This window comes from Ornithorhynchus anatinus, unplaced genomic scaffold (assembly GCF_004115215.2).
Source record: "Ornithorhynchus anatinus isolate Pmale09 unplaced genomic scaffold, mOrnAna1.pri.v4 scaffold_264_arrow_ctg1, whole genome shotgun sequence".
NCBI lineage: Eukaryota > Metazoa > Chordata > Mammalia > Monotremata > Ornithorhynchidae > Ornithorhynchus > Ornithorhynchus anatinus.
Genome location: NW_024396743.1, coordinates 1,356,205 through 1,378,698, shown reverse-complemented (window position 1 = coordinate 1,378,698; position 22,494 = coordinate 1,356,205). Strand labels below are relative to the sequence as shown.

The 22,494-nt window shown below is 53.8% G+C and overlaps 3 protein-coding genes across 12 annotated transcripts; 2 read left to right on the top strand and 1 right to left on the bottom strand.

Annotated features, from left to right (window-relative positions):
* The first annotated feature begins 156 nt into the window (after nucleotides 1-156).
* On the top strand, nucleotides 157-4,288 carry SRSF2 (serine and arginine rich splicing factor 2). Of its 4 annotated transcripts, XR_005659714.1 has the most exons (5): nucleotides 157-874; nucleotides 1,198-1,510; nucleotides 1,871-1,974; nucleotides 2,772-2,879; nucleotides 3,436-4,288. XR_005659714.1 is itself a non-coding variant. In XM_029056772.2 (3 exons), the coding sequence occupies exons 1-2, from the start codon at nucleotides 513-515 to the stop codon at nucleotides 1,499-1,501; spliced, it is 666 nt and encodes a 221-aa protein (XP_028912605.1). In that variant the 5' UTR covers nucleotides 243-512; the 3' UTR covers nucleotides 1,502-1,510; nucleotides 2,772-3,933. The 4 variants fall into 4 exon arrangements, 1 of the variants encoding a protein (XP_028912605.1); XR_003756593.2 differs by lacking the exon at nucleotides 3,436-4,288 and having other exon boundaries at nucleotides 2,772-3,242; XR_003756592.2 differs by lacking the exon at nucleotides 1,871-1,974 and having other exon boundaries at nucleotides 243-874; nucleotides 3,436-3,933.
* METTL23 (methyltransferase like 23) lies at nucleotides 4,289-10,802 on the bottom strand. 2 transcript variants are annotated; one of them, XM_001507583.5, is made up of 5 exons: nucleotides 10,512-10,802; nucleotides 8,089-8,193; nucleotides 6,398-6,635; nucleotides 5,293-5,377; nucleotides 4,289-4,614 (listed from the first exon to the last, which is right to left on the bottom strand). In XM_001507583.5, the coding sequence occupies exons 1-5, from the start codon at nucleotides 10,611-10,613 to the stop codon at nucleotides 4,449-4,451; spliced, it is 696 nt and encodes a 231-aa protein (XP_001507633.1). In that variant the 5' UTR covers nucleotides 10,614-10,802; the 3' UTR covers nucleotides 4,289-4,448. The 2 variants fall into 2 exon arrangements, with proteins under 2 accessions (XP_001507633.1, XP_007668109.1); XM_007669919.3 differs by lacking the exon at nucleotides 10,512-10,802 and adding an exon at nucleotides 10,246-10,283.
* Nucleotides 10,803-11,684: 882 nt separating this feature from the next.
* On the top strand, nucleotides 11,685-22,093 carry JMJD6 (jumonji domain containing 6, arginine demethylase and lysine hydroxylase). Of its 6 annotated transcripts, none has more exons than XM_029057062.2 (7): nucleotides 11,685-11,977; nucleotides 13,259-13,647; nucleotides 16,603-16,738; nucleotides 16,982-17,073; nucleotides 17,840-17,978; nucleotides 19,541-19,668; nucleotides 20,466-22,093. In XM_029057062.2, the coding sequence occupies exons 1-7, from the start codon at nucleotides 11,849-11,851 to the stop codon at nucleotides 20,500-20,502; spliced, it is 1,050 nt and encodes a 349-aa protein (XP_028912895.1). In that variant the 5' UTR covers nucleotides 11,685-11,848; the 3' UTR covers nucleotides 20,503-22,093. The 6 variants fall into 6 exon arrangements, with proteins under 6 accessions (XP_028912895.1, XP_028912896.1, XP_028912897.1 ...); XM_029057058.2 differs by lacking the exon at nucleotides 16,982-17,073 and adding an exon at nucleotides 15,536-15,822 and having other exon boundaries at nucleotides 11,698-11,977; XM_029057063.2 differs by lacking the exons at nucleotides 19,541-19,668; nucleotides 20,466-22,093 and adding an exon at nucleotides 15,536-15,822 and having other exon boundaries at nucleotides 11,687-11,977; nucleotides 17,840-17,933.
* The last annotated feature ends 401 nt before the right edge of the window (nucleotides 22,094-22,494 follow it).

The window sequence follows — 22,494 nt, the reverse complement described above, 5'->3', positions numbered from 1 at the left end:
ATCTGAGGCGGCCTGAGGCGACGGGCGGGACTATGGAAGACGCCTCCTGCGGCGCCGCCTGACGAGCCCCCTCGAGTGGCTTCTTCTCGGGAGGCCCGATGGGCTCCTCCCCCGCGGAGAGGGCCTCCCCCGACGGCGGGAAAGCCGTTTGGCGCGCTTTTCGGGCGGGCCGGGTTCTCCCTTCTCCCCTCGGGCTGGTCCTCCCCTGCTTCCGGACGCCCACTTCCGGGTCGCGCCGCCGCCATTTTGTGGGGAGGCGGATAAACGGGCGTTGAGCGCGGCGCCGCCTTCATTCGCTCTCCGGGTCCGGCGGAGGAGCTGCCGGCGGCCGAGGCCCCACCCGTCCCGAAACCCTGCTGCGGCCCGGCGGGAGGAGAAGCGACAGCAGCAAGAGAAGAAGAAGAAGAAGAAGAAAGAGCCGCGGTGACGACGAGTCGCCGTTGTCCTCGGTGCGCGCGGGCCCTTAGCGGGGCGTTGTTTTCGGCGCGCTTGGTCCTCGGGGCGCCTCGGCCATGAGTTACGGCCGCCCTCCCCCCGACGTGGAGGGGATGACCTCCCTGAAGGTGGACAACCTGACCTACCGCACGTCGCCCGACACCCTGCGCCGCGTCTTCGAGAAGTACGGCCGCGTCGGCGACGTCTACATCCCCCGGGACCGCTACACCAAGGAGTCCCGCGGCTTCGCCTTCGTCCGCTTCCACGACAAGCGCGACGCCGAGGACGCCATGGACGCCATGGACGGGGCCGTGCTGGACGGGCGCGAGCTGCGGGTGCAGATGGCCCGCTACGGCCGCCCGCCGGACTCCCACCACAGCCGCCGGGGACCGCCGCCCCGCAGGTACGGGGGAGGCGGCTACGGACGCCGGAGCCGCAGGTAAACGGAGGGGGATTTGGGGGGGGGGGAAGGAAGGGGCGTCGAGGGGGGACCCCCCGACAAAAGGCCACGTGGTGCCCGCATGGGTGGGGGGCACGGCTGGGTCTGACCCGGGACGCCCCCTAGCGGGGAGCCGGGGGAATCTCGAGGCGCCCCCTAGCGGAGAGCCGGGGGATCCCGAGGCGCCCCCTAGCGGAGAGTCGGCGAACCCCGCCCTCGTGGCGGGGGAAATGGCGCCCGGCGACATAATGGCCGCCCGGGCGGGACCACGAGGTCGTCCTCCTCCCTCCTCCTCCATCGTTTCTCCTCTTCTCTCTCCCCAGCCCGAGACGCCGCCGCCGCAGCCGTTCCCGCAGCCGCAGCCGTTCCCGCAGCCGCAGCCGCTCCCGCTACAGCCGCTCCAAGTCCCGCTCCCGCACCCGCTCCCGCTCCCGCTCGACCTCCAAGTCCCGCTCGGCCCGCCGCTCCAAGTCCAAGTCGTCGTCGGTGTCCCGGTCGAGGTCCCGCTCCCGCTCGAGGTCCCGCTCCCGCAGCCCGCCGCCGGTGTCGAAGCGGGAGTCCAAGTCCCGCTCCCGCTCCAAGAGCCCGCCCAAATCGCCGGAGGAGGAAGGAGCCGTGTCGTCTTAGAGGATGATGGTAATGTCCCGGGGGGGGAGTCCCCACCTCCCTTCTCTCCCTGCCCCCCTCCTCTCCCACCCCAACCCCCCTCCCCAAATTGCACGCGACCACCTAAAAAAAAAAAGAGGGCTTTTGGAGTAGTACTAGATCGATCCGATCGTGTTATAAGAGCAACTTGCCGCCTCGTCGAGGCCCGGCCAAAATAACCCCGGAGAGGGGCCTGCGGAGGAATGCGTTATCCTGCCTATCCGCTTTTTTTTTTAAAGCATAAAAACCACCCCAAAAAAACCGGCTGTTTGCGTAAAACTGTCCTGTAACTGACGAAATGACGATTTCTTAACTGTCTTTATCCAACCATCTGCATTTTCCCCTTTAAAGCTGCGGTCTCCTGTTTGCTAAAAGAATATTGGCCAGTATTGCAGATTTTAACTGATTTGGCTGATCCTCCAGGGACCAGTTTCTGTGGGCGTGTATTGGATCAGGTTTGTCTTTAAATGTTAAAGATGCACTATCCTTTCGCAGGGGAACCACGGCTCCACAGTCGCCGTGGCGACCGGGGGCACCGTTCTCGATATATTATTTTAAAAACAAAAGAAAGACCGACACACCACCAAAAAAAAAAAGGTGGCACCAAAGGCGAAATCACCGGGAAGCCGGTGGTGGCGGAAGCCTCGCGGATCTGGACGTTCGGACGGGCTTTTCAGGGCATTAAGACGGGTGGGGAAAGGATAGTGTGTCTTTAACCCCTCAAATCGTTTGGTCCAGTTTTTAAACGGAAAGGGGCCTGAGGAGCGTGGAGGTTTAGAATGGAATAAGTGACCGAGTAATTTGGATCGTCACTCCAGAGTTCCACCCTCGCCCGTTGAGGCCTATAAAGTTAGCCAAGTTGAGAGCGCCAGCGGCGGACGGGGCGTCGAGTTGTGCAGAGGCCGCCCCCTTTTTTTTTTTTTTTTGGCCCTTTTATCTCTTAATCTGGGCGGCACAGTCACGCTTTTTGTCTTTGCAAATGCTGGTAACTTCACTTATTGGAAGAAGAAAAAAAAAAGCAAGGTTGGGGCCCTTCAGACTGGCGGTGACGGGGCGGGCGGGGCGGAGTTTTGCAGCGACTCCGAAGGTTGGCGGGGCCTTTTAGGGAAGCCATCTCCAGCCTTAATACCCATACGTATATATTTTCCATATATATTTTTATATAAATAAAAACCAGGAACGGACGGGCCTGGAGTGATGATGTCATTTGTCTTTTGGAAGTTTGGCTGAACCTGTCTCTCTTCAAATCTAGATACTTCAGATAGATCAGAGATCGACCTAATGGACATCTGGGGGAAAAAAAATACCGCCACAATTCATACGAAGAGTCCCTGGAACAAGCAACTGGCTGTTTGAAAAGGTTATTTTGTAACATTTTGTCTAACTTTTTCCCTTTTTTAAGTTGTGCCCCAGCTGGCAAACTTCACGTTTTCTGTGCCATTTTGTTGCTGTTATTCAAATTTCTTGTAATTTAGTGAAGTGAACGACTACAGATTTCATTATTGGCTTGGATATTTGAGGTAAATTTTCACTTTTTTGTTTTGTACAATGCTGAGCTTTGTTTGAAATTAAAACCCGGATGGACAACTCAATTTGTGACCTCCAGACAAACCCAAGGAAACGTACAGCCATTACACGCAGTAGTAGCCTGATGCTGTTTTAAAGAGGTGTTAACTCAACTTTGCCTTCATTTCTTAAACAATTAAAAATCCTGCAAAACCTTCTTGAGTGTAAATTTATTTGTAAATGTTACTCACTTTCAAGTCTAGAGACTCTCTGAATCCAAAATTTTGTGTAAGACATAGCAGGTAACGAGACTTGATTTTTATTTTTTTTTATTATTATTTTTTTTTTTGCGAGGATTGCTTTACACGACAAAATTCTAATCTCTTCTCTTATGTATTTTTGTGCACTAGGCGCAGTTGTGTAGCAGTTGAGTAATGCTGGTTAGCTGTTAAGGTGGCGTGTTGCAGTGCAGAGTGCTTGGCTGTTTCCTGTTTTCTCCTGGTTGCTCCTGTGTAACGATGCCTTGTCGTGCAGAAACACATGGCTGTCCGGTTTATTAAAATGCCTGACCTGCACTTCCAGTCCCTCCTCCCCCTTCCCCCTGGGCCTCGCATAAAAATAACGGAGCATACAGTGAGCACATCTAGCTGATGATAAACACACCTTATTTTATTATTTTTTTTTTCCTTTTCCAAAAAGTGGTAAATTCGATCACCCTCATGAACTCGCATATGACAAATCTATTTTTTTCTTTTTTCTTTTTTCTTTTTTTTTTTGTTAAAGCAAAACGATCCATTCCTTTGTAAGTACTGATGACCTGTATCTTTTGCTTATGAAGTTCTCTGTACGATAACCACTGTTTTCGGTAGTTGAAATTAAACTTTCTCGGTGTAAAATTTTCTCTACAATTCAACGTCTCGATCCTCTTTTTTTTTTTTTTTTGCTTTTAAAGACCTATGCAATTACTCTGTAAACTGTCAACTTGCTGTACGGTCTCGCAGTTACAGTGTTCTGTTACTTTCTGGTGCTGAAGCTGCTACTGGCAAGCCCCGGGCAGTGGGTCACAGCAGCGAGAGGGGGCTGCCTCCTGGCCCCGACAGCAGGGTGAGGGGGTCAGCTTGCGATCTATGCCACCCCTAAGGGTTGCACGGGGGCCTTCGGGCCTTGTGAAGTTACTTGGAAGTAACTTTGAAGACTCAGCTCATTTTCCCCTTTCTTGAAGTAAAGGTGATCCAAGCCCTTCAATAAAACATTGTCCTTTGCTATTGTGGTTGCATTGTTTATTTCCAGACTGCTGGTCTGTCTAATAGGTGGTGTGTAAATTGTCTGGGGGTGGGCGGGGAATATAATACACTGGCTCTTAAGGCAGCTGACAGCTGTCACAAGAAGGGGGCTCAAAGCAGTCTCTACTGCTTCCAAGGACTCAGGAAGGCTCCTCCTTAGGGGAGATGATGAGCATCTCTATCGTGTGTCTTCCGGGAAGAGTCGATCCGGCCAGGTGTTCTCCGTCGGCATTGAAAGAGTGGAGAGGTACGTGGATGCACTTCAGGTCCCATTTATGGAGCAAAGCTTCAAGTGACCACTCAGCACTGGAAGGAATAACATTTCAAGACTAGTAAGACTAGCCTGATGTCCCTTGAGCCTGTTCTAAGGGCTCCTGTAGAATTTGAAGAGGCCTCCCCTAGGAGCTTGTAGTTAAAGGCTTTGACTTTACCCTTGAGGGCTGGGTTCAACTAATTTTATTTTGCGGTATGATCTGCAATGTCAGTAGTGGTCTGCTTTTAAAGTGCATGGGACCTTGTAACAGGATCCCTACTAAGATCTGCCACTGAGTTACGAAGATGCCAGCAGCGTTCACACTTGCAACTAACTTTGCGTCTTCCTGGGGAGACATTCAGCAGGGTTTGTGATATCTTTAACTTGAACTTTCTGGCACCCAGGTGCTCAAACGATGAACTCACAAATAGGTGGTCTGAAAGGATTGCCAGATTCAAAAATTCTTAAGTTACCTTTAAGGCAGCAGAAAAGGGAGCTCATCAGTCGATTATATTTATTGAGCACTTACTATGGGCTAAGCACTGGGAGACTGTAACAGACCTTTCCCTGTCCATAAGTAGTTGGTAGTTTAGCATAGAAGGGCTCTTCTATCGTGCATAGCTGCCATCTATTTTGGGTTAAGGAGTAGGTTAAGTGTTGGAACAAGAAGGATCTGACTTCAAGGAGGATTTCACACTGGAGTACAGTGGGAAGGGGCTTGAATTAATTACCTTCGGACCTGATAGGTTGTCCAGAGCTGAGCCTGGGGATTCCTTTGCAGTAGGAAGTAGACTGTGGTTAAAATGTCTTCAAAGTCTGTGGAAGCATTTTGACAAGGCAGTTCATTTTACACCCAAGCCCTATTTGAATTCATGTTCAGATTATCATGCTGCAATCGGGTAACTGACCATCGGTTTCAGACTTGCAGTCTAGGGTGGCCTAGTGGAAGGAGCGCGAGTCCGTGAGGATCTGGGTTTCTTCCCTGCTCTGCTTCTGGCCTGCTGTGTGTCCTTGGGCCAATCGCTTAGCCTCTCCAGGCCCCAGTTTCATTCTGTAAAATGGGAAGATTCCCCCCCCCCGCTCTCCCTCTACGTAAGCCTCGGATCAAATGGACTGTGTCCCAAGGCCGATCACTTGGAAAGCGATGAGTAAACAGTACTAACCCGGCGAGAAGCAGCGTGGCCCATCAAAAGGAGCTACAGGCCTGGGAGTCGGAGGGCCTGGGTTCTCATCCCTGCTCTGTGTCCTTGGGCAAGTCGCTTCTTCACTTCCTTGCCTCAGTTCCCTCATCTGCAAAACGGGGACTTAATACCTGTGCTCCCACTTACTGAGAGCATGAACCCTCTTTTTCCCCTTTTCCCTTTGCTCCTCCACCTCTCCCTTCCCATCCCCACAGCACTGTACTCGTCCGCTCAACTGTATATATTTTCATTACCCTATTTATTTTGTTAATGAACTGTACATCGCCTTGATTCTATTTAGTTGCCATTGTTTTTACGAGATGTTCTTCCCCTTGACTCTATTTATTGCCATTGTTCTTGTCTGTCCGTCTCCCCCGATTAGACTGTAAGCCCGTCGAACGGCAGGGACTGTCTCTATCTGTTGCTGACTTGTTCATCCCAAGTGCTTAGTATAGTGCTCTGCACATAGTAAGCGCTCAATAAATACTGTTGAATGAATGAATGAACTTGTGAGACCTGATTATCTTCTATCCACACCAGGGCTTAGTACAGTCCTCGGTACATAGTGCTTAACAAATACCGTGACTATCATCATTAATTATTTACATCATTCCATAAGAAGGGCCACATGAGAATGTCCCGTGCACGGCTTTACCTTCTGGCTCGAAGAAGACGTCGGAGGCAAGGATGATATCCAGGGGAGGCAGGGCGAGCAGCTCCGGAGAGACCTGGCCCCAGGTGAGGCCGGTGACCCGCACCTCCGCCAGCCCATTGGCCTGACAACTGCGCGCACAGTTTTCCAGGCAGTGGGGCAGCTCGGCGCTATCCGACAGGACCACCTCGGCCCCGCACTTGGCGGCCAGCACACCGGGAAGGCTCACTCCGGCTCCGATCTACGGGAAGCGATGGGAACATGTCAGTCGTCGTACTTACTGAGCACTTACTGTGTGCAGAGCTTGAGAGAGTACACTCGAACAATAAAAGGGACACATTCCCTGCCCATAACGAGCTTACAGTCTAGAGGGTACAGTCTATGGTCAATACTCTTCATATACGCGGTACCCTGAAAAACGGGCAACCTCTGAAAACTGCTTTTAATCACACGAGGCCCTGCTTGAACCGACTCCAAAGTGATATTGTGGTACAGAGTCAAGCACTCAATCGATGGTATTTATTGAGTGCTTACTGTGTGCAGAGCACTGTATTAACCACTTAGGAGTTTGTTGTTTTTTAATGGTATTTGTTAAGTGCTGCTGGGCACTCTAAGAGCTGGGGTAGATGTAAGAGAATCAGATTGGAGACAGTCCACGTCCCATGTAGGGATATCCCTATTCCTGCTTCATGCCCTCCTCCCAGCCCAGAACTCTCACCCCATCAAATTTGCCAAACCATGGCTCTTCCTTCTCTTCAAAATCCCACTTTTTCCAAGAGCCTCTGATTATTCCCATGCTCCAAGCAGCATCGACCCAACAGGTTCGCTTAGCTCTTAAATGTGTCAGAATAATCCTGGTTTTTACAGCTACCTCCTCCTGACACGGTTGTGCTGATTTTCGATGTTGTATCCTTGCTCTCCCTCCTGCTCCCTTTATTTGTAAATAATTACAATGGTCCATCATCCTTTCAGATTATAAAATCCTCAAGGTCAAGGACTGTATCTTTTGCTTCTGGTGTACTGTCCTAAGCAATCTGTACAGTGTTCTGCACCTAAGAAGTGTTCAATAGATATTAATAGCAGTGCTGATGGACCGACTGGCTTGGGGAAAGAGAGAGATGATAACAGACCATTTTCCTTACAGTTCAAGGATGGAAATCATAAGGAAAGCAATAATTCATCAAAAATACAGAAAAACCTCGATGGTTATTGGTGGAACGATAATGGAGCCTTTTGGCAAAAGCTCTTGGGAAGCCCAGCGTGGTTGGGACAGAAGGGAAGCAGTGTGGCCTGGCAGATAGAGCTAGGAACCCCGGGAGAGAGAGGACCCTGGGTTCTGATATCGGCCCCACCGATTGCCTGCTGCGGGATCTTGGGCGAATCACATCGCTTCTCTGTGCCTCCACCTGGAAAATGAAGGTTTGACACCTGTTCCCCTCCTACTTTTAGACAGTGAGTCCCATGTGGGACAGGGACAGTGTCCCACCCGATTACGCTGTATCTTCCCCAGCCCTTAGCACATGGTGAGCGATTAACAAACACCACAATTACTATTCCCGTTATGACTGTCCCACATTGGCCTTTTCAGTGACCCTGGCAGCCGTGACGGAATCTTCTTCGAGCACAAAGGATGGCTCTAAACATGGGCCAAACTGGTTCCGCAACCTGGCACTGCCCTACCCAGCAGTATTTACCTCCAGCACGGTCTTGCCGGTCAGTCTTCTCCGGTGAAACCACAGGTACTGAGCAAGAACCACGGCACAAGGCCACACGTACATGCCATACTGGGAATGCAGAACCTGAAGAAAAAAAGACCAGGAAGTCAAGTCAAGTGGCCCTGAATTCAATTCAATTGTATTATTTATTGTGTGCTTACTGCGTGCATGGCACTGTACTAAGCACTTGGGGGAATACACTAAGCACTTGGGGGAATACACTACAACAATAAACTGACACATTTCCTATGCACAACGAGCTGACAGTCTAGAGGGAGCTTACTTTTCAGGCAAGGAAGGAAAGCAGCGTGGTCTACTGGATAGACTTTGGGGCTGTGAATTAGAGATCCTGGGTTCTAATCCTACAACGACCCCCCACCCTTTAAAGCCTTATGGAAGGCACATCTCCTCCAAGAGGCCTTCCCTGATTAAGCCCTCCTTTCCTGTTTTCCCACTCCCTTCTGCATCACCCTGACTTGCTCCCTTTTTTCATCCCCCCTACCAGCACCACACCACTTATGTTCATATCTGTCATTTCTTTATTTCTAGTCATGTCTGTCCCCCCTCTAGACTGTAAGCTCATTGTGGGCAGGGAATGTGTCTGTTAATTGTACTCTCCCTAGCACTTACTACAGTGCTCTGCACACAATGAATGCATGCATGCATGCATGAATGATCCTGGCTCCACCACTTGTCTGCTGGGTGATCTTGGGCAACTCACTTCACCTCTCTGTGCCTGTTACCTCATCTGTAAAATGGAAATTAAGACTGTGAGCCCCTTGTGGAACATCAACTGTGTCCCACCTGATCTCAAATTTATCCCAGCTCTTAGTATAGTGCCTGGCATCTGTTTGGCCTGCTCCTCTATTCTATTGCCATCTTCAAAGCCTTATTAAGGTCACAGCTCCTCTGAGAGGCCTTCCTGGATAAAGCCCTCTTATGTCTGCCTCGCTTTCCCTTCTGTGTTGTCTATGCACTTTTTTAAAATTTTAATGGCATTTGTTAGTGCTTACTCTGTGCCTGACACTGTTCTAAGCACTGAGTAGATACAAGTATGTTGGACTGTCCCTGTCCCACATGGGGCTCACAGTCTAAATAGGAGGGAGAGCAAGAGAAATGAAGCACAGAGAAGTGTGAAGTGACTTGTCTGAGGTCTCCCTGCAAGCATTTGGCAGACCTGGGATAAGAACCCAGGTCCTCTGACTCCTAGACCAGTGCTCTTTCCACTAGGCCATGCTGTTTCTTCAGCTGTGACCTTTGAGCATTTGATATTCATCCCACATTACTTACGTATAGATCATACATTATTGATATTGTGTCTCCTCTTCTAGACTGGAAACTTGTCGTGGGGAGGAAATGTGCCTACTAAGTCTGTTGTATTCTCTCCCAAGGGTTTAGTACAGTGCTCTGCACAGAGTTTAAAGAGTAAGAAAAGCAACAAGGTGTAGTAGATCGAGCATGGGCCTGGAAGTCAGAAGGTCATGGGTTCTAATCCCAGCTCTGCCACTTGTTTGCTGGGTGACCCTGAGCAAATCACTTCACTTCTGTGGGCCTCAGTTACCTCATCTGGAAAATGGGGATAGGGACTGTGTCCCCCACTTTCCCTCTGATCCTCCCCCTCTCCCTCTCCCCTCAGTACTGTGCTCATATGCTTATTTGTATATATTTTCATTACCTTATTTCTTTTATTAATGAGATGCACATCCCCTTGATTCTATTTATTGTTACTGTTTTTGTCCAATTAGACTATAAGCCCATCAGTGGGCAGGGATTTTCTCTATCTGTTGCCGAACTGTACATTCCAAGCACTTAGTACAGTGCTCTGCGCATAGTAAGCGCTCAATAAACACTATTGAATGAATTTGCTCATATTAACCCCAGCGCCTAGTACAGTGCCTGGCACACAATAAGCGCTCAACCAATGCCACAATTATTAAGAAATACCATCGATGACGTTGATGTGTCCACGGACAAGAAAGGACTGAGCAAAGCTCAGACAATGGGGAAAGCGGTATTTATTCCCATTTTACAGATGAGGAAACGGAGGCCAAGTCAAGGGCCTTGCCCAAGCTCACTCGGCAGACACGGAGCGGCCCCGGGGCCGAATAATAATGTTGGTGTTTGTTAAGCGCTTACTATGTGCGGAGCACTGGTCTACGCGCTGGGGGAGATACAGGGTCATCAGGTTGTCCCACGTGGGGCTCGCAGTCTTCATCCCCATTTTCCAGATGAGGTCACTGAGGAGTGAAACGATTTGCTTAAAGTCACCCAGCTGACAGGTGGCGGGATTAGAACCCATGACCTTTGACTCCTAAGCCCGGGCTCTTCCCACTGCGCCACGCTGCTTCTCAACGAAACCCACGGCTGACCCACTTCTTCCGAGACCCCCGTGGGCCCCGCACCTGGGGGATGAGGAGCTCCAACTCCTCGCTCTCGGCCTCAGTTTCCCCCCGCTCCGAGAAGCGGAACCGCTGGGTCCTGATTTCGGGCCCCTTCGCACTCATGGCTTCGACCGGAAGTGTAGGCCGCGTGCGGGGCCGAGGACCGGCCCGGCCAAGGGACCCCTCACGGCCAAGTGGAAAAAACGCCCCCCGCGGCCCCCAACCCCACGACACGTGCCCTAAGCTCCCACGTGTCGGGGAAAACGAGCCCGCGGCCGATAAATTCTCCTCAGGAGGGGGCAGGGGGCGTCTCCGGAAGCCCAAAAAGGAGCAAACCGGAAGTGGGGGAGCGGGACCGGAAGCACGTTCTTAAGCCCGGAGCCGAACTCCAGCCACGGCACCGCTCCGCCTTCCACTCGACCTTCCCAACATGGCGGCCTCTCTGCCTAATTAATGTTGGTATTTGTTAAGCGCTTACTAGGTGCAGAGCACCGTTCTAAGCGCTGGTTTAGATACAGGGTAATCAGGTTGTCCCACGTGAGGCTCACAGTCTTAATCCCTATTTTACAGATGAGGTCACTGAGGCACAGAGAAGTGAAGTGACTTGCCCGCAGTCACCCAGCTGAGAAGTGGCAGAGGCGGGATTCAAACCCATGACCTCTGACTCCTAAGTCCGTGCTCTTTCTACTGAGCCGCGCTACCGCTCGACCTTCCCAACATGGCGGTGGGACAGGAAGACGGCCGCGCTGCCAGCCGAATGACCTTCTACACATGGCGGCGGGAAGGCGTCCCCTCTGCCTGACGCTTGACCTTCCCAACATGGCGGTGGGAAGGAAGGAGGACGGCTGCTCTGCCTACCGCCGACCTTCCAAACATGGCGGTGGGGCGGCCCCTCTGTCTGAAGCTTGACCTTTCCAACATGGCGGTGAGAAGGAGGGCGGCCGCTTTTACTACCGTTTGACCTGCCCAACATGGCGGTGGGACAGGAGGACGGCCGCGTTGCCTGCGCCTGACCTTCTAAACATGGCGGTGGGGCGGCCCCTCTGCCTGCGGATAGACCTTCCCAACATGGCGGTGGGAAGGAGGGAGGACGGCCGCTCTGCCTACCGCTCGACCTTCCCAACATGGCGGCGGGAGGAGGCCGGGCCCTGCGAGCGATCGGACCAATGAGCGTCCAGGAACGGCGAGTGGGCGGGGCGTCCTCCCCGCGACGGGCCAATGGGAAGGGGAGGAGCCGGGGCGGGGCGAAGTGAATTTTCTGGAAAGGGGATTTAAAGGCGCTGCCGAGGCTGCGGGCCCCGCTCGGTGCTGGAGTCGCTGCCGCCGCCGGGGTCAGGGGTCACGGCCCGGCCTGCAGGATGAACCACAAGAGCAAGAAGCGGATCCGGGAGGCGAAGCGCAGCGCCCGGCCCGAGCTGAAGGACTCGTTGGACTGGACCCGGCACAACTACTGCGACAGCTTCCCGCTCAACCCGGCCGCCGTGGCGGTGAGGACCGGCCGGGGGGTCCCTCCGCCTCGCGGGGGTCTTCACGGTAGCGAAAGCAGCCTGGGAACCCGCAGCTCCTGCCTTCTAACCCCCAACTCCCTCCCCTTTTCTGCTGGGTGACCTTGGGCAAGTCGTTTCACTTCTCCGGGCCTCAGTTCCCTCATCCGTATAATGGGGATGGACACCGGAAGCCCCACGTGGGGCAGGGACTGTGGCCAACCCCGTTTGCTGGTGTGGGTCCCAGCGCTTAGTACAGTACCTGGCGCATGGTTAAGCCTTAGCAAGTACCGTTATTATTGTTGTTATTCCCCGGCCGCCAACCGACACGGGGGACACGAGGCGGTCACCGGACCCCGGTCCTGCAGCATCCCCCAAATAGGCCTTCCTGATGATTAATAATAATGGTATCTGTTAAACGTTTACTGTGCCAAGCACTGTTCCGAGCATTGGGGTACATGCGAGGTAAAAGGGTTGTCTCATGTGCGGGTTGTCGCACGTGGAGCTCACAGTCTTCATCCCGTTTTACAGGTGAAGTACCTGAGGCACAGAGAAGTGACTTGCCCAAAGTCAAACAGCGCATACGTGGCGGAGCCGGGATTAGACTCCCAAGCCCGTGCTCTTTCCACTATAACACGCTGTTTCTTTGCTTTTATCCCTGGCCACCCCCCTTAATAATAATAATAATAATGTTGGTATTTAAGTGCTTACTATGTGCAGAGCACTTTTCTAAGCGCTGGGGTAGATACAGGGTGATTAGGTTGTCCCCCATGAGGCTCACAGTCTTCATCCCTATTTTACTGATGAGGTAACAGGCACAGAGAAGTGAAGTGACTCGCCCACAGTCACACAGCTGACAAGTGACAGAGCTGGGATTTGAATCCATGACCTCTGACTCCCAAGCCCGGGCTCTTTCCACTGAGCTACGATGCTTCTCTCCCCTTGAGTCCTTCCTTGAAAATTGTAATCCTAATGGTGGCATTTGTTAAGCACTTACTATGTACCAGGCACTGTACTAAGAGCTGGGGTGCATACAAGCAAATTGGGTCAGACACAGTCCCTGTCCAAGTGGGGCTCCCAGTCTCCACCCCCATTTTACAGATGAGGGAACCGAGGCCCAGAGGACCGAAGTGGCTTGCTCAGGGTCACTCGGCAGAGAAGTGGCGGAGCCAGAACTAGAATCCAGGTCCTCTTGCCTCCCGGGGCTCTAGCCACTAGACCAAACTGCTTCTGCAGGCTGACTTGCGTAGGCTGACTTTTGTCTCTCCCCTCGGGGGCCGGCAGGACAACGTGGAGCGGGCGGATGCGCTGCAGCTGTCGGTACAGGAGTTTGTGGAGCGGTACGAGAGGCCCTACAAGCCCGTGGTCCTGCTCAACGCCCAGGTCGGCTGGTCCGCCCAGGAGAAATGGACGCTGGAGCGGCTGAAGCGCAAGTACCGCAACCAGAAGTTCAAGTGCGGCGAGGACAACGACGGGTACTCGGTGAAGATGAAGATGAAATACTACATCGAGTACATGGAGAGCACGCGTGACGACAGCCCCCTCTATATCTTCGACAGCAGCTACGGCGAGCACCCCAAGAGGCGGAAACTTCTGGAGGACTACAAGGTGCCCAAGTTTTTCACCGACGACCTGTTCCAGTATGCCGGGGAGAAACGCAGACCGCCCTACAGGTAGGGTACCAGGCGCGTGGGCCACGTGGGTCCCCCTCGGGCGGAGCCTGGGTGGTAGAAATACTAGGATGATGAGACCCGAATGACTGCCGTATTTAGTAAGTGCTCCCCGTGTGCCAAAACACTGGGAGCAGATTGGATCTAGTCCCAGCCCTGGGCTCACTAAGAGGCCGGGAGAGCAGGGGTGGTATTTATTGAGCGCATACTGTGTGCAGAGCACCGTGCTAAGCATTTGGAAGCGTCCAGTACAGCAGAAGCGGTATTAGCCCACAATGGCCAGGAGTCAGAAGGGCCTGGGTTCTAATCCCGGCTCTGCCACTTGTCTGCTCAGTGACCTTGGGCAAGGCGATTCATTTTTCTGGGCCTCAGTCCCCTTGGCTGGAAAATGGGGGATAAAACCGTGAGCCCTCTGTGGGATAGGGACTGTCCAACCCGATTAACTCGTGTCTATCCCAGTGCTTAGTAGTGCTTAGTTCAGTTGTTTCTGTTTTTCCTATCAAGAGAGTTGGTGGGGGAGGAGAGTGGGCTGTTTCTGGACTCTTCCTAAGGCAGACCTCATCCTGTGAACCCCCAGTAATAAAAGGACTTCTGGTGACACAAGATGTAATAATAGTAATTGCGTTTGTTAGGCACGTACTATGTGCCAAGCACTGTACTAAGCACAGGGATAGATATAAAATAATCGGGCCCCACATGAAACTCACAGTCCAAGTAGAAAGGAAAACAGGGGTTGAATCCCTATTTTACAGATGAAGGAACTGAAGCACAGGTAAGTGACTCACCCTAAGTCACACAATAGGCTCTTCCAAGACATGCTTGTAGTGCCTTTTTTTTAAAATTTCCTCCTGTCCTCTCCCTCAAGCCCAGGGATGATCTAGATTTCTAAGCCAGAGAAAGAAGGTGCATGTCAAACACCCTGCCAAAGGCCACACCCCTTATTCTTAGACCAACATTGAAGTTTCCAAGAAGCAGCGTGTGAGGCGGGTGGTTTGGCATGTAAACGTCTGCCTCTCCACCTCACGCCAAGGATCTCCCGTCCGAGGTCAAGCGCTGCCCTTGAGCAGCGGCCCCACAGCCACACGCTGGGAGAGCTGCCAAACACTTTACTCTGAGGGTGGCGGGTTTGGGCGTCTCGGGGGGCGAGGCCAGGCCTCTCTCGGGTTTCCGGTCTTTGGCCGAGCCCACATGGCCGCTTCTGCCTGCAGAGCGCACGGGTCTGCCATTGGGTCCCCCTCCTCCCTATGCCGCTTCACCCTTCCCACTCGAGGAACCACGTGGCAGAGAGCAGCTGGGAAAGCAGCCTAGAGGTTAGAGCACGGGCCCGAGAGACAAAAGAACCTGAGTTCTAATCCTGGCTTTGTCACTCATCTGCTTTGTGACCTTGAGCAAGTCACTTCACTTCTCTGGGCTTCGGTTTACTCATCTGTAAAACAGTTTTAGGACTGTAAACCCCATGTGGGACGGGGACTGTGTCCAACCCGATTAGCTTGAATCTGCCCCAGTGCTTGTATAGTGACTGGCACATAAGAAGTGCTTAATAATTACCATTAAAAAAAGAAGAACACAGACATGGGAGCCAGGGGACCTGTGTTCTAATCCCACCTTTACTGTTCACCCACTGGGTAACCTTGGACAAGTCACTTCACTGCTCTGGTTCTGTTTCCTCATGTAAAATGGGGGTTCATTACCTCTCTCTGTCATCCTTAGATGGCGAGCTCCTGTGGGGCAGGGACTCTGCCTGACCAGATTACCTGGTATCTGTCCCAGCGTTTAACCCAGTACTTTGTGCTCAGTAAGCCTTTAACAAATACGGAGCTTATCATTAGACCGTGGCCCCACTGACCTTTCTCTCTTTCTGTCTCTTCCCCTGCAACCCTCCCTGCTCCAGATGGTTTGTGATGGGGCCGCCCCGATCAGGCACAGGGATCCACATCGACCCCTTGGGGACCAGCGCGTGGAATGCCCTGGTCCAGGGCCATAAGCGCTGGTGCCTCTTCCCGACCAGCACCCCCCGGGAGCTCATCAAGGTCACGCGGGACGAGGGCGGGAACCAGCAGGACGAGGCCATCACGTGGTTCAGCACCATCTACCCCCGGACGCAGCTGGGGACGTGGCCCGCCGAGTTCCGGCCCCTGGAGATCCTGCAGAAACCGGGGGAGACGGTGTTCGTGCCAGGTATGGCCCTGAGAGAAGTCCCACCTGGAGACCGCCACCCGAATGTGGGGCTACTCCATGGCATCTGGGAAGACTGGGGACCCTCTGACCCCCAGAAATCCCCTGTTTCTGCTGAGGCCCCAACTTGACTTGGGCATCGTCCAAATAGGCCGTTGGTCCTCATGGGATTGGGCCTTAAACAATTACTCGATCAGTAGCACTATACTGAAAGCTTGGGAGAGTACAGTAGAGCTCATAAACCCTCTCCCTGGCCTCAAGGAACTTCTGTTCTAATGGGTAGAAGGACACTAAAGTGAATTTCAGGTAGGGGGAAGCAGTAGCATTAAAAAATCTGTACTTAAGTTGTTATTGATGATATTCGTTAAGCATTTTCTTTGTACCAGGCACTTAACTCGGGGCTGGAGTAGATATGAGGTTGGACACGGTCCACGTTCCTCCCAGTCTCAATTCCCATTTTACAGGTGAGGTCACTGAGGCCCAGAGAAGTGACTTGCCCAAGATCACCCAGTGGACAAGTGGCGGAGCTGGCATTAGAATCCAGGTCCTTTTTTCTGACTTTCGGGCCCGGGCTCTTTCCACTTGATCGTGCTCCTTCTCTAAGTGCTCTGGGAAGGCTGGTTGCCTAGCAGGGCTAGCAGGTCCTCACTCCGCGGCTACCATGGCTCCCGCCTGGCCTGGCCCACCTGTCACTGTGGCACGTGCCACGCCTCCCCCTCCCCGCCAGGACCTCGTCTCGGCGGCCCGTGGCCGGCTGAACCCCCGCCGCTGTCTGAATTTCAGGGGGCTGGTGGCACGTGGTCCTCAATCTCGACACGACCATCGCCATCACCCAGAACTTTGCCAGCAGCACCAACTTCCCCGTCGTGTGGCACAAAACCGTGAGGGGGAGGCCAAAGCTGTCCCGGAAGTGGTACAGGTGAGACCTATCACCGGCCCCCCGGGGCCAAGATGCCGTCAGGTGATGCTCTTGGGGAAAGCGAACAGTAGCAGTGAAAGCTTTTTCTTGGGGTGCGGGCATGAGCGTGTGTGGGTGTGTGCGTGGTTCCCCCACCTCGAATCGCCGAGTCGGACCGCCCTTCACCCCAACATGTTGGCTTGGGTTCTCGTGAGTGGGCCGTGGGCCCCGGGGACTCAGCTCCTCTGTTTATCCACAGAACAGCTACCGCACGGGCAGCGGCAGTGCAAACAACCACCCCCAGCCACCCCGTGCCACTGGGTCCCAACCCCGACCTGGAGGGACCAGCTCTCGGGGTAAGAGGAGGCTTCCGACTCGCCCGGTCCTTGGCCTCCCCGCTCAGGTGGCCAGCCAGGGTGGTGACTTTTTGGCTCGCCCTGGAACCGGGGTGTCCACCGACAACGCGGAAGGCCCCATCCTCGCCCCGGCTCAGTTTCTGCAGGCCCCATGGGCCTTCACAGATAGCGCTAGGGTTAGGACTTTGCAGCGATGGTAGTGGGGGGGGTTTTGGTTTTTTAGGGTTTTTTCCCCCACTGTGACCTAAGACTAGTTTCAAACCCGCTCCTTCCCAGGGCTTGAACTTCATTCTCATTCTCTTCCAAATGGCTGCCTCGCTCTGCGAGTGTGAATTGTCTTAGCCCTGGAGGAAATAGGAGGTGCAGGTGACTAATTTTTACACTCACACACTCCCCCCACTACTGTCTCCGACGGATTTCTAAGAAACTGCTTCGAGCGCTCCAACTTTCTTCAATGGCCTGGTAACCGTGGATTTCAGGCAAAGCGGGAATCGCTGGCAAAGCGGGGATCTGGGCCCAAAGCCAGCACACCCGGCGGACCGGCTAGCAGACTCCTTCTCCGCTTCCGAGAGAGGCAGAAGGGAGGCTGGCCTTCGCGCCCCATCGAGGCTCAGTTGACTTGAGGAGAGCCCTCCCTTCTCCCCTTCCTCGGTGCACGGCCTCACCAGGTTCCACCCGAGTGTGGCGGGGCGGGGGGTGGTCCTGAGCTTCAGAGGCCGGGCTCGCTCGGCGGAGGGCGTGACCCATCCGTCCTCTCGCTCCGCAGGATCTTAAAACAGGAACACCCCGAGCTGGCCGTGCTGGCCGACTCGGTTGACCTCCAGGAATCCACGGGCATAGCGTCCGACAGCTCCAGCGACTCCTCCAGCTCCTCCAGTTCCAGCTCCTCAGACTCTGACTCGGAGGTAAGGACCTGCACTTCCCCCTACGGGCCCCCCCAAGTGACCTCAGACCACCTTCATTGCAGTCCTGCGATGGTCCTCAGGGCAGACTGGCAGTGCAGTAGACTAGTAGTCCCTGCCCTCCCGGAGTGTCCAGGCTAATCGTGGGATTGAACACCTACTGGGTGCAAGTCGATCAGTGGTATTTATTGAGTGCTTACTGTGTGCAGAGCACTGTTCCAAGTGCTTGGGCGTATTTATTCATTCAATAGTATTGAGCGCTTACTATGTGCAGAGCACTGTACTGACCGCCTGGAATGTACAATTCGGCAACAGATAGAGCCAATCCCTGGCAATTGACGGGCTTACAGTCTAATCAGGGAGTACAGTACAACAGAGTTGGTTGATACATTCCTTGTCCACAAGGAGCTTGTATTGCAGTCCAGAGGAGGAGACAGACATTAAAGTAAATTGTGGACCTTAAAACTTACTGTATGCAGAATACTCTACTGAGCACTTGAAAGAGGCCAATAGAGTTAATAGACACGGTCCCTGCCCTCAAGAAACTGCCAGTCCTCTGTGTGTAGAGCGCTGGACTGAGCGCATGGGAGCGTCCAGTAAGGTTAGTAGACCCAATCTCTGCTTTCGAGGAACTCACGATTCAGCAGGGAGGCAGGCCCTCAAGGATCACAGTTAGAAAGAAGAATGGCCGGGCTGTAGATGAATGAGGAGCTTAGGACACATTGTTTAGGTAATGGCTTTTACTGGTCCGGATGCTGTGCACAGAGTGTCATCATTCTCCCCACCACCCCTCCCATTTGAAAGTGACCTCGGGACCCCCAAAGGTCTTTGGGAAAGAAGGAAGAAGTGACCCAAAATGCTGCCAATTTTGACTTGAGGCCAAGTCGGCAGCCTCCCCGCAATGGGGGCGAGGGCCATTTCTACTAATAAGTAGCTGTCCCACGTCGCTGTCCCGCTGTCTCCCTTTCTGCCTTCCCTGTGCTCCGAGAATGTGGAAAACAGGCCCTGTGTGCGGGCCCCAGCTTGCTAAGGAAAGGACGAAGCATGGGGGAGCTCTTCTGGGAGTTCTGCCTTTAGGCGGGCAGCCCCTTTGGAGGCTAGGCCTCCTGCAGTCGACTGATGTTTTCATCACTGCTGGGTAATCGAGGGGAAAACAGCACCCGGGGAGCGATTTGGCTCCTTAAAGACTCCCTGAGGCTCTGGGGGAAGTGGGCTGTGGATCCTGGCATCAGCGGCAGCTCTGTCGGCTCCCCCGGCACTGTCGTTGGCTGTCCATTGTGCCCACGGTGGGGAGCCGGGCTTGGTGATGTCCACTGTGGGCTGGGAATGGGTCTGTTTATTGCTATATTGGACGCTCCCAAGCGCTTACAGAGCTGCACCAGTAAGTGCTCAGTAAATAGGATAGGGTGAATGATACCGTGGCAGGGATGAACAGTGAGCTCGATTGATCCCCGAGGGATCGAGCCTGCTCGTTCTGTCCTGCTGTACACATAGGGAGGGTGATTGAGGGTGACCGCAGCCGCCCCCCCCCCCCCCCCCCCCAATCACGTACCCCCTCCTTCCAGGGCGAGTCCGGCTCTGAGGCCGACGGGACGATGCACCGGCGGAAGAAGAGGAGGACCTGCAGCCTGGTAGGCAACGGAGATACGACCTCCCAGGACGATTGTGTCAGCAAAGAGCGCAGCTCCTCCAGGTGACGGCCCGGGGCCGCTCCGCCGTGGGCGTGCACAGAAGGACGCGGGGCGGGCGGGGGGATGCCGGCCGGGCTGGGGGACGTCCCACTGGGGATGAAGGCCGGTCGTCCAACGGGAGAGCGGCCTGCCGGTCTCAGGGTTCGAACTCGCCCACCTCCATACGCTTTTAGAGGGTTTATCTTTCTCACCCTGAAAACCAAGTTTGTCCAGATGGTGCCAAGGAAACATTTTACATTATTTAATAAAAAAGAAAAAAAAATTTGTGATGTCCAGACCATCTCTTGCTTTGCCGCTGCCGGGGTGTGCGGGCCTGGCCTGTCTCCAAGGCCCCAAGGGGCCGGTCGTGGGCTATGGCCACCCGGACGGTCCACAGGCGGCTCCTCCATCCAGGCCATTGTGAGCAGTTCGATTCTAAACTGAGGGGACTGGGGGAACGGTGCCCTGTTCCCTCTCTTCCTGACAACCTAGGCCGGCCCCGGCCCCCCGAGACCTCCCCCTGCTTCAGCACGGGCGGAGGTCTATGCCAAAAGTTGCCCTGGCAGGAGCTCAACAAGTACCACAGCCATGATGTGGGGTGTTTTTTGTTTTTGGTTTTTTTTTTTCAGTTTTAATGTGGTCCTCCCAACTGTTGGGTACGGTGGAGTTTGTGTAGCTTTGTCATAAACCCTGAAAGGAAGACAGGTTTGGGGAGGGGGTGTGGGTACTGTTCGGGGCCCACTTCACCAGCCTCTCGCTGCCCTGCACCTGCTGGGTTGTCAACATGCTGGTAACGGGCAGTTTATACTTTCCTTGGCAGGATTAGGGACACTTGTGGAGGTCGTGCCCACCCCTGATAAGGGTCAGGGCTCATCTAGATGGGACATCAGTGTGAGCGGTGATAGCAGTTCCCCGGGCCCTGACTTCACCACCTCCTCCTCCTCCTCCTCAACCTCCCCTGAATGCGGACAGCGGCCCCCTCCCTGGCCGGAGGCTCCTCCCTCTTCCCCGCCACCAACTGCCAGAGGGTGAGCACCCGCTTGGTTAGCCGGGCAGGCAGGTGGACGGGAGCCCCGCCGAGAGACGACCGAGAGAGTCCCCAGAAGACAGCCTGGCATCCGGGGAGAAAACACCGGGCTCTCGTTTGCCGGAAAGCCAACCACAGAATCGGTCCAGAATAGACGATTGGTGGCCCTCCCCGCCACCTTGGCTTGGCTCCATCCTTGACCCGCCACCGATGCCTGGGGAAGGACCTTTTTAGCTAGCCACGGGCAACCGCTTGGCGACTTACCTCATGAGAAAAAAGGTTTTCTTCAGTAGAAGGGCCACCGGATGTTCTTCCCGAAACTTTGGGGCATTGCCAAATGAACCACGATGTTCACAGGGCGAGTGGCTAGATGTCTTGGCCACCACAGGCCCCCGGGAACTTCCGGATGGAATCAGGCGGTCGAGTGTCACCGTTCTCCAGAAGCGGTAGAGAAGGCGACGCGTCCATCTGCCAAAACTGGATGAACTCGTTATCGGGAACCGGCACTGCGGCAAAAAATCTGCTGCTTTCTTCTCTTTTCTAGCCAACCCAGGACTCCTCTCCAGCCTTGGGGGGTGGTTCGCCAGGCCCTGCCACTGATATGGGGGCCCCCATCCTTTGGGGCTTCCAGTAATTTGGGGGTACGTATTCCACCTTGACACAGATTTGTCCGGGCTCCATCTCACCTGGGTCAGTTTGCTTGCCAGAAATTGCTCAAGCTGTTGGCACACATGGATCACGGTGAGAGGAAGGGCGGTGGCTGGGGAGGAACCAGGAACCGGGCTGGGAGGCCCCTGTGCGTTTGAATGTAACGGGCTAATTGTTGTCGGTGGTAGAGTGGAGGAGTTTGTGTATGCATGTATCTGCAGCTTTGTGTCTGCAGTTTTTTGGTGTGGGTTGTGGTTTAAGTCAGTGTTTCTATGGGGTCCCAGGAAATACAGGGTGCAGAAGGTAGGTGTTCCACAGTGATTCATTTTGGTCAGACGGACGGAGCTACTGGATACCCTGGCCTTGTTCCCAGTTCCCTTTAGACTGTCAGGTCATTGTGATCAGGGGACCCGTCTAACAAGGCTGTTGTAGAGGACTCTCCCAAGCGCTTAATCCATTGCTCTGCCCATAGTAAGCGCTCAATAAATAAGTTTGATGAAGAGGCCGGTTCCCTACTGTTGCACTGTGCCCGCCCTTGGGGCAACAAAGCCAAATGGAATTGGAGAGGGTACAAAGACAGGGTGTAAAGGAGAGGGGAGGAGAGACTGGCCGAGGACTAGATTTCAGGCTGAGGGACAGAGAGAAAGGAAAGAGACGTGGACAGGGTGAGCGGGGAATTGTGGCTTGGTGATCCAGGTGGACGTCACCGGCCACCTGAAGCTGAGAAGCAGTGTGGTCTATTGGATAGAACCCGGGCCTGGGAGTCGGAAGGATCTGGGTTCTAATCCCAACTCTGCTAATTGCTTACTGTGGGATCTCGGGTAAGTCACTTCACTTCTCTGGGCACGTCTAGAAAATGGAGATTAAGACTGTGAGCCCCATGTGGAGGGGACAGGGACTGGGTCCAACCAGATTAGCTTGGATCTACTCCAGTGCTTAGAACAGTGCCTGACACATAGTAAGCACTTAAATACTGTTATTGTTATTGATGATTGGTTCAAAAAAAACAAAAAGGAGCCTTGGCCCGGCATCGGTACAACACTGGATGTTTTTAATCTTTATTTGGAATAAAGTGGACTGGTTTGAGTATTTTTTTAAATGGTGGGTTCTTTTCCTCCTTTATAGCTGTGGTGGAGGGGGAACCACCCTTGTTTAGCCACCGAAGATTGGATCT

What these genes read in the sequence shown, in the direction of transcription:
- SRSF2 (XM_029056772.2), top strand. Translation starts at nt 513, where the DNA reads ATGAGTTACGGCCGCCCTCCCCCCGACGTGGAGGGGATGACCTCCCTG. An exon ending in TACGGACGCCGGAGCCGCAG is followed by an intron (nt 875 to 1,197) that starts GTAAACGGAGGG and finishes CTCTCTCCCCAG; the next exon opens with CCCGAGACGCCGCCGCCGCA.
- METTL23 (XM_001507583.5), bottom strand. Translation starts at nt 10,613, where the DNA reads ATGAGTGCGAAGGGGCCCGAAATCAGGACCCAGCGGTTCCGCTTCTCG. An exon ending in CCGGCAAGACCGTGCTGGAG is followed by an intron (nt 6,636 to 8,088) that starts GTAAATACTGCT and finishes CGCTTCCCGTAG; the next exon opens with ATCGGAGCCGGAGTGAGCCT. An exon ending in CGTCTTCTTCGAGCCAGAAG is followed by an intron (nt 5,378 to 6,397) that starts GTAAAGCCGTGC and finishes ATGCTTCCACAG; the next exon opens with ACTTTGAAGACATTTTAACC.
- JMJD6 (XM_029057058.2), top strand. Translation starts at nt 11,849, where the DNA reads ATGAACCACAAGAGCAAGAAGCGGATCCGGGAGGCGAAGCGCAGCGCC. An exon ending in TCAACCCGGCCGCCGTGGCG is followed by an intron (nt 11,978 to 13,258) that starts GTGAGGACCGGC and finishes GGGGGCCGGCAG; the next exon opens with GACAACGTGGAGCGGGCGGA. An exon ending in CTGTCCCGGAAGTGGTACAG is followed by an intron (nt 16,739 to 17,839) that starts GTGAGACCTATC and finishes CTCGCTCCGCAG; the next exon opens with GATCTTAAAACAGGAACACC.